Below are 15526 nucleotides of genomic sequence, written 5' to 3'. Positions count from 1 at the left end.
AACAAGTTTACTTTACAGTGAACTGTACATCCTACAAGTAGCTAAATTAATATGAATGAGATTCGGTACATATTTTTCACTGCTTTGTTTTCATTGTGTATATGCAATTACGAAGAAGTTGACATGTTTCCTTGGTGACAGAATTGCGTGGCATCTGATTTGCTGGAAAAGTTTGAATACATGTATAGACTTGCTGAGCAGGTACGAGTTATTGTCAGATGTATTGGTTATTCTGATTTACTCCTCAAAAGGTTGCTTCTTAAGAACCACCCCTATGCTTCAGTTTGTGAATACTAAGTATATGCAATCATCCTCAGTGTTGAAATCGGGACCCACAACTAATAATGGGGCCCCAAGAGAGTTGAAAGTTTAAGGTATTCGATGTATAACGACCACATTTTGTACCTTATAAATGAATGGTCTGATATTCTTAATCATGATATCATTTTGAAGGTATTATCAAAAAAAAAAACTCCACCAAAGGAATATTCAAAATTTTGATTACGGCCCAACTAATTACACTTTGAATTTTGCATTGAAGTCTATGGGCAACGTATGTTTTATTAAGATATTGTTAAAAGTAACTTGAAATTCGTTAAACTCTCTTGGTTAATAGATGCATAAACTTTCTTTTCATTGAAATATGAAATAAAATGAATCATTTACCGCAGATATTTTGACGAAATTAAAATTTTCTTTTTTTTCATCAAGGGGAGATAACTCTTTAAAAAAATAAAAGTGCGAAATGACCAGCTCCTTATATGTTGTCAGTCATGTGAAATTGGTTCATTTCACTTTCATAGTTATCTAGCAATACATATTTAACTAATTTAAAATGATTCAAAATTGTTCAATATCCCTTCATTATACATTGAATACCTTAAAATAAAAATATATAGTAGAAATAAAACTATAATGCTACAATATGTGAAATTACTATGAAAGCATCTTCAGATAATCACTATTAATATTTCAATCTTTTTAAGGTAAAAAAAAGTTGGGGGCTGGCCCCTCTATGATGCTATGTACCTAATGGTTAGGTCTAACTTTGCAAAAAAAAAAAATTGAGGGGGAGGGGGTTGCTAGCCCCCCCCCCCCCCCCCGGTTCCGACGCAGGCCTATGAAAATAGTTCCGTTTTGTCATGATGCCCATCTTTTTCTCCAGTACATGCATAATTTAAAGGTCTAATTAACTAAATCATTTTCTGAAATGCAACGCTCATTTGTCATCTTAAAGATCTACACAAATATGATAATTCCGGAAATTGTTGAATATTTCTGTCAATATTGAATTTGACCAGATACCAAATTTCAGATGCAAAAATGGAATCTTTCGGAAATGAAAAATGCAAGAAAATTCAATTTAATGTTGTGTAGAAATCAAATTTGTTGGATTGTTTTAATTATTGTGATTAACGAATAAATTATTTAAGACAACTTTAAAATCACGTAAACTGGTCAAAGAGCGATAACTCTAATATATCACACACACTTTACTACATGTATATATTGTATACGAGCATTTTTATTTTGTTTTGATTAAATAAAATACTTGTTTACGTCTTCTGTGAAAATCCGTACAAATATCAAAAAGGGACAATATTTCAAAACACAGTACCATCCCCTTCCCCTTAACTAATGAGTTTATAGCTTATTGCATGTAACTAATATGTGCTAAATTATGTCCAAATGTCTTCAATGATGAAAATAATAATATCTAATACTGAATCGTTGTTAAGCATCGTTGCAGCATTAACACCAAGAGGATGGGCAAAGAAGGTGGGTAAATTAAATCCCATAAAAGTGAATATAAGAAACTGAAAAGTAAATAAAAGGCAGGTAGCAACGCAAGGGTAGGGCACACTTTTTTGCAAATCACAAAATATTGTACAAAATTGTCCCTCCACTTTTCTGTAACTGTGAGAAAATGTTTTGAAATCATACATCAAAAAGCATTATATAAATCTCTGTAATAAATTTTTCAACTGTAAATAATAACCTCCCCCCCCCACTACCCCCGGTTATGAATTTTGATGTTTTTTTTACACTTGGTGGATTTTTGGGGGTATGGCTGCCCCTATAACTTCGAAGCAATGCTACGTGCATAAAACTAACATTTTCATCAGATTTACGTTGTCAACTTTGTATTTTTTTTTCAAAATATCCTTTAAATAGCGTCTTATTAAACAGTTCAGCCGCTAACATACTCCGAAACCTTGAAAATAATCAGCAGCTTATTTTAAGTTTTGGAAAGAAATTGGGGGGGGGGGGGGCTTATTTTCAAAACTGCCTTATATTCAATTCACGGCTTATTATCCAAACAAAATACAGGTAAAGACGAGAGCACAATCATGGCTTATTATAAAACAATAAATTGTAATCGATCGATTGTGAACTACTTGTTTGTTCTAGGATATCCAGCTATTATAAACTGTAATCTGTAGAGTAAAATTTTGATATAAACAAAGAAGTGCACTTGTTGATGCTTAAGAAGCCGAATATATCATGCTTTTAATTGTTTGATATTAAAAAAATAAAACAACGTAATTCCACAAATGCTTGACGCGATGACTATTTTTCATTAGAATTTTTTGTTGTAGCAAAACATTCAACCAAAAGTTTCAGGAAAATAAACCCACGAGTCTTGACGGTCACCTGAGTACTATAGCCATTGGCTGAACCTTTCATGTAGTCTCATGTTTGCATTTTAAAGCTTCATTTTGGGGTCTATTAACTCAATCATCGATTCGTAAAAAAGGAGAAGGGGAGGGGGACGAGAGTCGGATGAATATCCGAGTTACTAAAGTGACCTAAAAAAATACATGTTCACTATGTTCATACCCCCCCCCCCAAAGAAAAACTATAGTAAACTGTCAACCAATGCTCAAAAGACATCGATTGGACAAGACTCTTATTGACATAATCTACTGACCAATTGACCTTTTGAACTGGAAATGCTATAACAACGGTCAGCCTGTATACAGGGTTTGATGACAACATATCATCCACCCACCTACCTACACATGTAAGTAGATAGCACACTTCTTTTTACCAGATCACGCAAACATTCAAACATTTTACTCCATCCGTTTGAATCTGGAAGTCAATTTCAATACCGTAATATTTAAAATTATGGGGTCAAAGAAACTAACCTAAGCCAATTAACAAAGTTGTTTACAAACCATTTATTAGACATAATAACACATTATTTAAGGTATACAATGTACAACTGCAGGGTTTATTACTAGTGAGTAAGAAACAAAAGTTACTCAATCTTCAGTGACAGAAATATTAATGTTCAACAAATGTGGTACCTTCATTTTTTCAGCTTTGAAAAAAGAAAATGTATGATTTATATAATTTCTATTCTTTAAAATGAAAAAAGATTGAAATTAACTCATAACTTAATATAAAGGAGAGCTAAAAAAAAGTTTCTCAAAGATATTTAATTCAACTTTTAGTGTCATTTTGTCAACATTAAAATGTTTTGATTCTTTGACAAATATCAAACAAGGTTTCTCTGATTGTATTCTTATAATGTACACAGTTTGTTTAGACATTAAATGTATAAACATTTAATTCATTGACAATACAATCACTACACTAAAACAGTTTGTTATTATGATGTATAAACATGATAAACAAAACAATGATATTGTTGACATGAACTAAATGGACGTATATTTTATATGCATGAATCTGTAATATAATATAATTAATTATCTTTATGCTAATACATGTTTTATATAACCACACAGTCAGTTGTTAACACACAATACATATATAAACAATGTTACACTGCTGTGTAATGTTCTAGACATATTGTATTTTCTTCACTTTACCTGTTGACTCAGCCACAAAGAGGTTGTCTCTGGTGTCCACACATAAACCCCATGGAATCTGTAAATGACAGTTGTCAATGTAGCGGAGGAACTGTCCGTCCTGATCCAGGATGTGGATACAGTGGTTGTCACAGTCTACTGTCAGGATACGACCCTGGCTGTCTGTTGTGATGCCGCGTAGACTTAATGATCCCTTGGTAGTAGAGGGAGGACCAGTGTAGGTAAACCGGAGTTTCCCGGCCTGATTGACCACCACTACTGCACAGGCTCTATAGTCTGACACACAGATATCTAGGTTCCTGTTCTCACTGATGTATTTACTGTATATACCAGATGAATAGAGAGGTTGTCCTTTGTCGTCGTACTGAATACTTTGTTTCTCTGTGGAGCCAGAGTAACACACAACTTTTGTTTGTTTATCATCATCACTGACCATGACAACCAGGAGGTCACCAGAGGAGGTACTACACACACCGTGAGGTCTCCACCCCCGTAGTCTGATCACTGTCTGTATCTTTTTATTCTTCACTATGTTCACAGTTCTATCAATGTAATCAGTATAAACTAGATCCCCACTCCTTGTCACTGCTATGTCCCCTGGATAGTTCCCTGACTCGGTTCGGACTGCCTTCACTAGTTCCCCACGGAGGTTGTACAGTCTCATGATTTTGTCCTGACCACACGTCCACATCTCCTCATCACTCAGACACGACACACTGCGTAATCGTCCACACTCGGTGTCTATCTGTGTGATGATCCGTGGTACATCAATGAGCGGTCTGTCCGGGGGAGAGGACTCGGCACCGGGAGATTCCATGGTGTAGCCATGTTCTTCTGTTTTGATAGATGACGCTGACAGAGAACCAAACTGTTGATAAAGCTGTTCTTTGTTGATCTTCTGAGGGGTAAAACTTGGTAAGGACACTGTGAGTTTAGGAGGCAATCTTCTGAATTCATCATTTCTGGATTTGTAGGCAGAGACACGGCTGACATCATTGGAGTCCAGTAACATCTTCAGTTCAGCAATGGTCTGTGTGATTTCAGAAATGGTGTGTTTAATTTCATCTTCCTGTTTGTCTAAGACAGCCAGGTGTTTGGTGTCCGTTTCCTCCACGTTAGATTTCATGTTTCTGATAATGGTGTCTATTTCTCTGTGCAAGTCTTCTCCATGTTTGTCAATTTCTGTTGTCAATTTCTGGGAGTTTTCATTCAGAGCAGTTTTCTGGTCTGTGATAATGGATGCAATCTCTTGATATTTAAGATAAATGGCTTTTTCTAGTTCCTGTAAAGTTTTTTGAATGATTTCTTTCTGGTTGTCCATAACTTTAACTATTTCAATAAACTGATGGCCATTGTGTTCTTCAGAAGAAGCACATGTTGTACAAATAGGAAGGTGACATTGCTCACAGTAATGTTCACATATTTTTGAGGGATGTTTTTGACACTTTGGAGTATATCTCCTCTTTTTAAATGGCACCACTTTGTGTTCTTTGGATTGATCAGAGATATGGTCCTTCTCACAAGCTTTACACAGATATTTGTTACAAATGGCACAGTACATAGGGGGGCCCGGGGTCTCACAGAGATGACACCGTAACACATCCTGAAGGTTGTACTCAGGGTCCATGGTAATGGCACTTTTGTCATATATTCTGAAAAAAAAAGCCCAACAAACTTAGTATGCATTTTTCTCTGAAAAAGTTTTCATATTATATGTAACCTACTTGTAGTTAAATCCGTTTTAATTTTTCAAAACATTTACAATATGCCCATTGGACCCTAACGGTCACCCAAGTATATCGTAACCATCTGATAAATTATTAATGGTAATTCAACCATTTTATTAGCTGCAGAACTGTAGCTCTCCAGGAAAAAAAATATTGACAGACCGGAGAGCTACAGGGCCACCCATTGAAAAAGTTGTATATTTATTGCGCAGAAAAACGTGCGCTAGTTTTGGACTGATTTACCTTATTTATACGCAATTTCTATGAAAACAATTAGTACCGTTAAATTCTTCATGCAATTTACTACTGATTTATGATAACGATAAATGAGCTGGGTGAAGAGGATATGTGGCTTAACAAACTAGCAGGTTTATATAAGGATTGGAAAAGTGGTTTAACTGGTATCTATATCTAAAGCGTTTTCTGTTTATAATAACAGGATTCAGAAGGAGGGGGATGCTCTGCATTGATTTACATTGTTTTATCAATAATAAATTATGAACACAAGGCATTGTTTCAAAAATTGTTTTTCTTGCATAGTAAATCTAATCAAGAAGACTATATCAATTCATGAAAATTAGTACTGAAGGTATGAATCTTTAGAGAGAAGTTATGGTGATCACCTTTGGTGGAAAGAGTGGAAAGAAAGGGGGCTGATTCACACATATCTATAGTAGTGTACATAGGCGTAGGAACCGAGGGGGGGGGGGGCTTAGCAACTATTAGGCACATTGCATTATAGAGGGTTCAGCCCCCCCCCCCCCCCCACTTTTTCTCGCAGGAAAGAAAATATTGAGACCTATGTTGGAGCCATAGGTATACTAGCCCACCCCCCCCCTCCCTACGGATTAGGAATTTCAAGATATGGGGGAAAAAAAATTTGGTAGGTATGAATTTTTTTTGGGTTTTATAGGTAACCCCCCCCCCCTCTCCGTCAAGATATCTAAGGATGAGTCTAGCCCCCCCCCCCCCCACTTTCAATTTGGTTCCGACGTCACTGTAGAATATGAACTTTTAAAGGTTCCGGCAAATACGGTCTACCAAGGTTAATACTCAATATGTACTTTTTTAATTATCGCTTATTTGTTTATGATTTGCACACTATCTTTTCTATGCAGTTTATTAAATTCAAACTGGCGTGCAACACATTCTCGCCAAGGATCATTTCTTGCCAGTGTATTGGTACGTCATTTTTTGTATATAATTTTCTGTGTAAATAAAATGACATAACAAAGCTCTGGCAAGAAATAATCCTCGGCGAGAATTGGTCCCACACCAGTAGACATTTGGGCAATCTCATTGGCCTCTTGCCCTCAAAATACGTTTTACCATGGGGCTATTTAACCTCGTACACAAATGTATCTACATGTATGGTTGACTCACGACGACGGACAAAAACTAGATAACAAAAGATCACCCACTGTTTCAGGTGACCTAAAATATCATGTGATTTTTGTGGATTCATATTACAGCAATATATTTAATTAAAATAGTTTTATACACCATTTCAAAGAAAAACACTAGAATTTAATCAGTGACATGAATGTCAATGTTGAATATAGGTTTACAAAGAAAAGTAGAGTCAATACATGTATGATACGAATTATAACAAACCTGCCGAGTACAAAATGGCAACATTTCACATGTTTATTCTTCCTGGTACCATTGTCCTGTAGCTACCTGTTTAAAATCACGTGACATGTTTAGATAATGCACAGAACGACAAATGGGGTGTATTTCGAACAAAGTACCAGTACCTTCTTTGTGTAATCATATTAATTACATGTATTTCGTTTTTTTTAACAAGAATGTCAGTTCCAGTTTTTGTACACTGCATTTTATGATATAAATGATAAATTTGATAGGTCAGTTGACTAAGTGATAGCTAGTGAGAACATCCCTACAAATCATTCTTATCATCTCCTGTTTCCTATACCTGTACTCTATGAATTGGTGTGATATATATACTACCATATACTATATACACTATATTTTGAAGTTGTTTTCTCTTATGTTCCAGTTTTCACATAGTTTATTGAAATGGGATATATACCCTAGCTTTTTTAGTCTATGCATTGGTGTTAATTGAAAATAAATCACCAAAGTTTCTCCACATCAAGTGAATACTCAAGTTAATATCTAATCAGACCATGAACATATTAGAAATATAACAATGGAATAGAAATAAAAGAACAAACTAACGTTTCATAATTATGATTAATTTCTTTTTGATCACGAAATATACAGGAGAGATTTACTTTTCTATGCTGCGCTCGCCTCAACAGTTGCACCGAAAAAACACATCATATATAACCAAAGGTGTGTTCAACAGAATGAGTGCTTGCAAGCGCTCGATAAATTTGTGTTGCAGGTATAGGGAAATTTGGCGAGCATTTGCAACACTCGCTCTGTTGAACACGCCCTTGGGACCTATACATTCCTATTACCACTTCTTATTAATATATTTTCTTGATTTTCATTATATTCATTATTATAAATTTTCAGCAATATTTGACCAAACTAAAATGCAACAAGAGGCCCTGGGCCCACATCGCTCGCCTGAGAACAATAATTAACAATAAGCTTTAGCCCAGATAGCATGACTACGTTGGGCCAACGTTGGTAATTGGTTGTACCGTTGGTCGATGGTTGGCGTTGGGCACACATTGTTGGCCCAACGTTGGGCCAACATTATTACACATCTTTCATAGCACATTGATTGCTTTGTTGGCATGACAACGTCGGGCCAACGTTGGGCCAACATAAGTAAAACATGTGATCTCTATTTGTTGGTAATGCACAGTTGGCCCAACGTTGGGCCAACATCTTACAATGCCATGAATTTCGACTAAGTGTTTGTTGGTGTAACAATGTTGAGCCAACGTTGGGCCAACATAAATAAAACATATGATCTATATTTGTTGGTAATGCGCAGTTGGCCCAACGTTGGGCCAACATAATAACATGCCATGAATTTCGACTTAGTGTTTGTTGGTGTAACAATGTTGAACCAACGTTGGGCCAACAAAAGTAAAACATATGATCTATATTTGTTGGTGATGCGCAGTTGGCCGAACGTTGGGCCAACATCTTAACATGCCATGAATTCTAACTAAGTGTTTGTTGGCGTAACATTGTTGGGCCATGGGTGGGCCAACGTAGGTAAAACATGTAATCTCATTTAATTGTTGGAAATGGGCAGTTGGGCCAACTTTGGGTCATTATTTTTACATGCTACGAATTATGACAGAGTTAAAAGAAACAAACAGATAACATAAATACAACCACAAAAATTTAAGGTATAGGTGAGTAAATAATGTGATTTGCTCTGTTAATTTTGATTGCAATTATAAGGAATTTATAGTGTCTTAATTATGTTTTAACACATGAACATGTTAATTAAAAAGTTTGTATGTATAACTAGTTGAGTTTAATCTATTTTTCTTACTTTGGAATACATAACATCATCATGATAAATTGTATGCATATCGATCTCAGTAATTTGGGTTGAAAAATAGTTAATATATGTTATTAATATAAAAAGTTTTAAACTGTCAAACGTTGGCCCAACGTTGGTTCGTTGTTAGATTTTAAACCCGACAATGAATTTTTTATTTTTTGAGAAATTTAGTGGAGCATTGTAAATTGTATTGGGCTTAATTATTTAAAACTGTTGAGTCATAGATGTTGGCCATTGTTGCTCTGTTGAGGGATGTTTATTGTTTATATAAATCTGATGAGCTGTATGTACACGTGTAGCTGGAGCGCCTATTGCATAACGAATCTTAAAGTGTCGAAATTAAGAGGCAGACGGAGCTCCTTTACTGCCCAAGTATCTAGGTCAGTGCTACTCACAGCATGGGACTGGCCAGTTTCCTTGGAGATCGGTCATCTGATATAACCAGGATGGTCAAAACTGCCACGTTTTATTTTGAATATATTGCAACCGTTGTGCGTGTACACCTATAGTAAATAGTGTTTTTTCTACTCTACGAATTATACATAAGAAGATTGGGGATATATATGCTACAAAAAGTAAGTACATGATAATTTATTATATTAACTTATGCAAGTAATAGTTTTCTTTCAAGAAATCGAATGCTTGTGCAATGTTTCTTTATATTATATAATGTTTGAATTGTCAATGAGTTAAATTAAAAAAATATAGAAGCATTCATAATCATATTATACATTCCTTTACAGTATAACAGATAACGTTAATTCATATTGCACAATAAAAATAACAACTAAAATTTACATTTTCAGCCGCAGTAAGAAAAAAACCAGACTGTGTGCCTCTGCAACAGATGTAGAGATAGGGAAGGACGGGTTCCGTTTTTCAAAGACCGTGAAGGTGAAGGGAAAAAAGGGAAGAAAGAAAAAAAAGCAAGGAGGTAACCCAAGCCACTGAACATGCTGAAGCCAGTGACCCGGACAGTGATCAGACCCTACAGTTCGATTGTTACTAAGGAATTTACATAGACAAAGAAATATGCTAGCGATTCTTTTTAATTCTAAAAAGTGTTTAAATGTATTGTAAATTTTTACTAAGAAAAAATAAAATCTGTATACTATGTTTTCGTTGCATAGAATATTTGAACTCCTGCGTCTTAATAGCCAAACAGCAAACAGGAATTAATTGAACAAGAGTGTTGAATTTAAATTGGGATTACATTGAATAAGTGCCGACATGCTACGTTTAGCCATTGAAAGTTTGATCGTTGTCACTACGTTAGCCCTCACCTGTTTACTAGGATGGACCAACGTTGACAGAGGACGTTGGGCCAATGTTATTTTCCTCGTAATCTTTACGTTGGGCCAACGTTGACCCTCAGTTGTTCATTAAGTTGGACCAATGTTGGCAGGCTACGTTGGGCCAATGTAATTTTGCTCATCGGCCCTACGTTGGTCCAACATGTTGGACCAACGTAGGCCCAACATGTTGGTCGAACGTAGGGCCGATGAGCAAAATTACGTTGGCCCAACGTAGTCTGCCAACGTTGGTACAACGTAATGAACAACTAAGGGCCAACGTTGGCCCAACGTAGTCATGCTATCTGGGAGACCGTCTTTAGAGTATCAAATAAAAAAATGTCTAAACAACTTGGTAGAGTATATCTACATGTTCAAAGATTTTCAAACTTTTCTCCACCATATTCTCAAGTTAAACAACGAGCTTTTTTTGTTGTATTAGTTTTTGACAATAAGATTTTTTTTCAAAAATTTCTGTAAGTAATGCAATGTAAAAATTCAACTATTGAGGCCCTATCCTACCCCTGAGGATCATGATTTGACCAAACTTGAATTTACACTACCTTAGAATGCTTCAACACAACCCAGTTACAGCTTTTCTGGCCAATTGCTTTTTTGAAATAATTTTCTCTATATATTCCTATGTAAAATTTCTCCTGTAGTGGTCCTACACTACCCTGAAGGATCATGATTTAAATATCTACAATACACGAGTGCTTTCACACAAGTTACAGCTTCTCAGAATGATCGGTTTATGAGAATTAGATTTTTCTCTATAGATACTTCTGTAATAGTTTGAACCCCCATTGTTGACCCTCCCTATCCCCAGGATTGTGAGTATTACCTCCCCATTAAAAAGGAAGGGTGTACACATGGCCCAATTTAAATCCCCTTCACCCAATAATGCTGTGTGCCAAGTTTGGATGAAATTGACCAAGCGGTTTTAAATTTGGAGATGAAAATGTGAAAAGTTTACAACAACAACAATGACAGACAATGGCCAAACTATGATCAGAAAAAAACCTGAATTGACAATACATACTTGCAAATGACCAGTTCTTGCCAAGAACCATTTCTCGCCAGTGCAAGTTACATGTACGTCATTTTATTACAACATAAAATCATATATGACATATGAAGTAACAATGAACTGGTGAGAAAGGGTACTCGGTGAGAATTGGTGGCACATCAGTAGAGATAAAACACTAGGTTTTTATTATCAACTTAATCAGATAATAGTTATACATGTATTGATATTCAAAGTTTACAAATTACAAACCTTTTCACCTCCAACTCAAAGTGGTGACAATGGACTTGGTTTTTTATCTTCCTGGTAGGTTTCCTGTATAAAATCATGTGATTGAGTATAAGTTTCAATAAAACACAAAACTAACATTCCAGGTAACTCTAAGAATTGTGCTAGTTTTAATGTTTGACAAGTTAAAGAACACTATAGTAACATTAATCTACCGTAATTATCTTATTATAGTCTTCCCAAGATATTTTTGCCGCATATTTTCTTAAATTATTCGATATTCATAATAATTTAACCTCTTGATTCAGTCGATATTCATTCAAAAGTATGAAAAATCCCAAGATTTCCCTTATGAAACGCCCCCTCTATGTTGTCAGATTTCAATACATGGCTAAAAATAGAAAGTCTACGGGGAATTTTGCATTGCATCAGCCATAATTAAGCCCTGATGATAACTTTGAAAATTGTGCGAGATATTCCGAGTGAATTGAATGGAGAAATGATGTCAACATTCCCCATTATAAATCTCCGTAGGAAATCTGTATCCATTCCTGTGAATTTTTACGAGGGAAAAATGATAATGTGTGAATGAAGTTATCTTGGAAATTTTCCCTTTCATCCATTTCAATTGCACTTCTTTCACAGGTATGCGTATTTTTATTAAAAATCGTCCAAATGTGCGGCATAAATATCTTGGGCTGACTATAGTGAATGAATTTAGTTTAATATGCTGGAAAATAGATATCAAACTATAAAAAAAACCCTCTAAAAATTGTACTATTTTAACATTTGACAAGTTAAAGAGCTGCAGTATTATATTAATCTTAATGATTTTATAAGATTACAAAGATAACTGGATGATTATAGCATCATGATATGCTAGCCATTCTGCCAATAGATATCAAGCTATGGTGGCAGGGGACAGTTCATTGTAGCCAAGGGATGCATGTCTTCGGAACTCTGTAACTAGAATTTCCTCAGTTCCCATTCAGCACAAATACCTTTAATTCACTCTTTATAAGGCCAATCACCAATTTCTGAAGAAAATTACTAATCAAAACCTGTAAAATTCTCTACATACTGGTTTTTATGAGATTTTGACCCTTTCATATTTTGCTAATTTTTCATGATTTTTCAGCTTTTTAGACCTCCCCCAGCTAATTCCCTGCAGAGGGTTGACCTTCCGTACCGCGTGCATGTTGCACTATCACATGTCACAAACTTACCGGTGTATAGTTTTCAATGTCCCATCCACCTACTTTTCGTGTTATTTTACCTCCCGTCTGTAACTTGCAATTTCACTGTGTAAAGTCAGCACAACAGTCATAGCCGCAGGTTTCGCGTTTTACTTCTGATTCTCATGTACCTAACATAAGGGGCCTACATACTGCATATCAATTTCAACAAGAGACACCCCTCTAACTAATGATAATCATTAAAAATCATTTCATGAATTTTAGCAACACTCATAAGCCTTCAAGTACAGCAACTCTCAATTTTACAAAAATATTGACGGGTACTTTATTCGAAACTGTCCCTTGCTACCTATAGATAATTTGGTTGGACAGCAACATTTGAAGGGGAATGTGCGGCCATCTTGTACATTTGAGGATAAGAATATAAACATTTCTTGAACTGGCTTGTTTCTGCCCGAAACTGGCCCAAAATGTTGCCAAAATATATAAAAGCAATAAATATAAAGTCCTACAATAGCCTACATGTCATTCTTTTTTTGGCAATCAATTTCGCCAACTCTGTAATAGCATTAGATTATAATCTTCAACAGTCAGAAATACCATTAATACGTTTAACAATATACGCACCTCATGAAGGCCTACAACTCAAAATGGCGACAATATCCATGTTTACACTTCCTGGTTCGTGTTTAAAACTCTTCCTGGTCGGCGACCTGTATAAAATCATGTGATTGATTTAAATAAAACACAAAACCAAACATTCCGTGTAGATTCATTGCATTAAATGCAATAGGCCTAGTTAACTTGTTAAAGAGCAGTTAAATCTATTAAAATCATTAAATTAAAACTATAACGTTACAGTATATAGGCCTAATATTTTAGCAATTCCCTCAAAAATTACTTATAATATATAATCATATATATAAGTTGGTGTATAAATCAAACTCCCTGATGTATAAGCCTCTACCTCTTCTTCCACAGAACTAGGCTAGTTTTTCTCCGACTCCATCACGCCCACTGTCGTCTGCGCTCGTGTCTGTCTGTAGACTGGTTCTCTGTCTTTATCATATATACGAAGCAAGAGCAATTTTTCACATATACAATCTATATAGTAAATGAAAGGTGCCTACCGTTTTATGATTTTCAAGATAAATATTCTTTAAATGATACATAAATAACACTGTTATTTATGTCTCTGGTAAGCACAATGAAAAATCACCACTTTCTATGAAACATGTAGAATAAAAGTAACAGATCACGGAGTTTTGTCCATTTTTGACCAAATAAATATATCTAGAATGCCTACAAATGACTTTCTCCAAAAACGGCATCAAACAAGCTCTTGACCTCCTCTTTAAAATAATGTCAAATTGAATACAGGTACCGGTGTTATATAGTGCCTTTTCCCTCTAGCCATCTTCCCCCCCCCCCCCGGAAAAGTGGCTATATAGCAATTTTTCCCCCCGGAAAAACGGCTATATAGCAGTTTTTCCCCCACGGAAAGCTGACTATATAGTGGGTTTTCCCCCTTTTTATAGCCAGATTACCCCCCATGGAAAACCTACTATATAGTAGATATTTTCCCCCTTTTTTACATTTTTACATTCCAGTCAACAAAGGCACGCGCCTTCATAACATTCGATCCTGTGCAGGCACGTAGCATCGTTTTGTTTTTGAAAGTGGGGGGGGGGGGGGGGCAGACTCATCCAAAAAATCTTGACAAGCAAAAAAAAAAAAAGAGAAATTTAAACTTTTCAAAAAAATCTTCAAAATTCTAATCCGTAAGGGGGGGGGGGGGGTAGTATATAACTTCAATTTCACTCCTCATTTCCTTATTTTCATATCAATTTTTTACATAATCCCAAAAAAGTGGGGGGGGGGGGGGGGGGCAACTCCATGATAATTCAATTTTTTATATGTAAATTTTTAAAAATTTGTTGCTGCGAGAAAAAGTGGGGGGGGGGGGGGGGGGAGCCCCCCCCCCCCCCCCCCCCCCTGATGCTACGTGCCTGCTGTGTCATCACCATTTATTTCACTTTTTGTTACACCTTTTTGAAACACCTTTTACACGGATTTCGGAATACCTCGAATCTTTTTCATCTAATCGATGCTTACTATCTACAATTTTGACCTTATCTACAGTTTTGACTTCGACGCTATGACATTGACATTTTTCACAGAACACGTCAGAATTAATACATTTGAGTGAAAATACGCCGGTTTGGATCTTTAATTTTCTCATGTGTTATCATCTATGTATAAACTTCTCCTAGGAAACTGACTAATCTTGACTTAATTTTGTAGAGGAAGGGAATAAGAAGTGGAAATGTATTACTCCCTTCGTCTAAAAGGCTATCAATTTTAAATTAATACCGTTAGAATTGACGATCTTATATATATAATCATATATTTCTACTTATAAATATCAAACGAGAGACAGCTAGGGTGCAATGATATAATGAGAAACTGAAATGTTTTACTTCTATTGATGGGGTTCTAAATCATGGGTAAGGTGTATTATAATTGATTATGTATCAAAGACATGTGTAAGTTAGTATTTACAATTTTGTTTTAAAGTCACGCATATTCATATTCATGTTGGTTAGCTCATTTTTAACGAAACGCGAGGTTTTATGATGTAAACATTTTTTTAAAAATGAAATGGCTTAACAACCAGAACAAAGTCAGTATCTTTGCTGGTTACTTTGGAAAATGTGAAATAGAGCCTGAACTAACCTTATGTATATATCATAA

At 35.5% G+C, this 15526-nt stretch overlaps 1 protein-coding gene and 1 long non-coding RNA gene across 5 annotated transcripts in view; one reads left to right on the top strand and one right to left on the bottom strand.

The window, feature by feature from the left end:
* The window catches only part of LOC128158386 (tripartite motif-containing 13-like), a 127647-nt gene extending 113919 nt beyond the window's left edge, over positions 1–13728 (bottom strand). The window contains exons 1-4 of one of the 4 annotated variants that reach the window (XM_052821178.1): positions 13400–13719; positions 11601–11663; positions 7184–7249; positions 3225–5494 (exon numbers count right to left, since the gene is read on the bottom strand). In XM_052821178.1, the coding sequence (XP_052677138.1) occupies positions 3814–5469 (1656 nt within the window). In that variant the 5' untranslated portion in view covers positions 5470–5494; positions 7184–7249; positions 11601–11663; positions 13400–13719 and the 3' untranslated portion in view covers positions 3225–3813. Of the gene's footprint in view, positions 1–3224; positions 5495–7183; positions 7250–11600; positions 11664–13399 lie in introns of those variants that run through there. The other 3 variants (XR_008239974.1, XM_052821177.1, XM_052821179.1) reach the window with 3 other exon arrangements.
* LOC128158401 (uncharacterized) lies at positions 8162–10145 on the top strand. Its single transcript, XR_008239975.1, has 2 exons — positions 8162–9604; positions 9836–10145. It is a non-coding gene; the product is annotated as an uncharacterized LOC128158401 (long non-coding RNA).
* Positions 13729–15526: the final 1798 nt, after the last annotated feature.

Source organism: Crassostrea angulata, chromosome 8 (assembly GCF_025612915.1).
Source record: "Crassostrea angulata isolate pt1a10 chromosome 8, ASM2561291v2, whole genome shotgun sequence".
Taxonomy (NCBI): Eukaryota; Metazoa; Mollusca; class Bivalvia; order Ostreida; family Ostreidae; genus Magallana; species Magallana angulata.
This window is presented reverse-complemented; position numbering and strand designations above follow the sequence as displayed.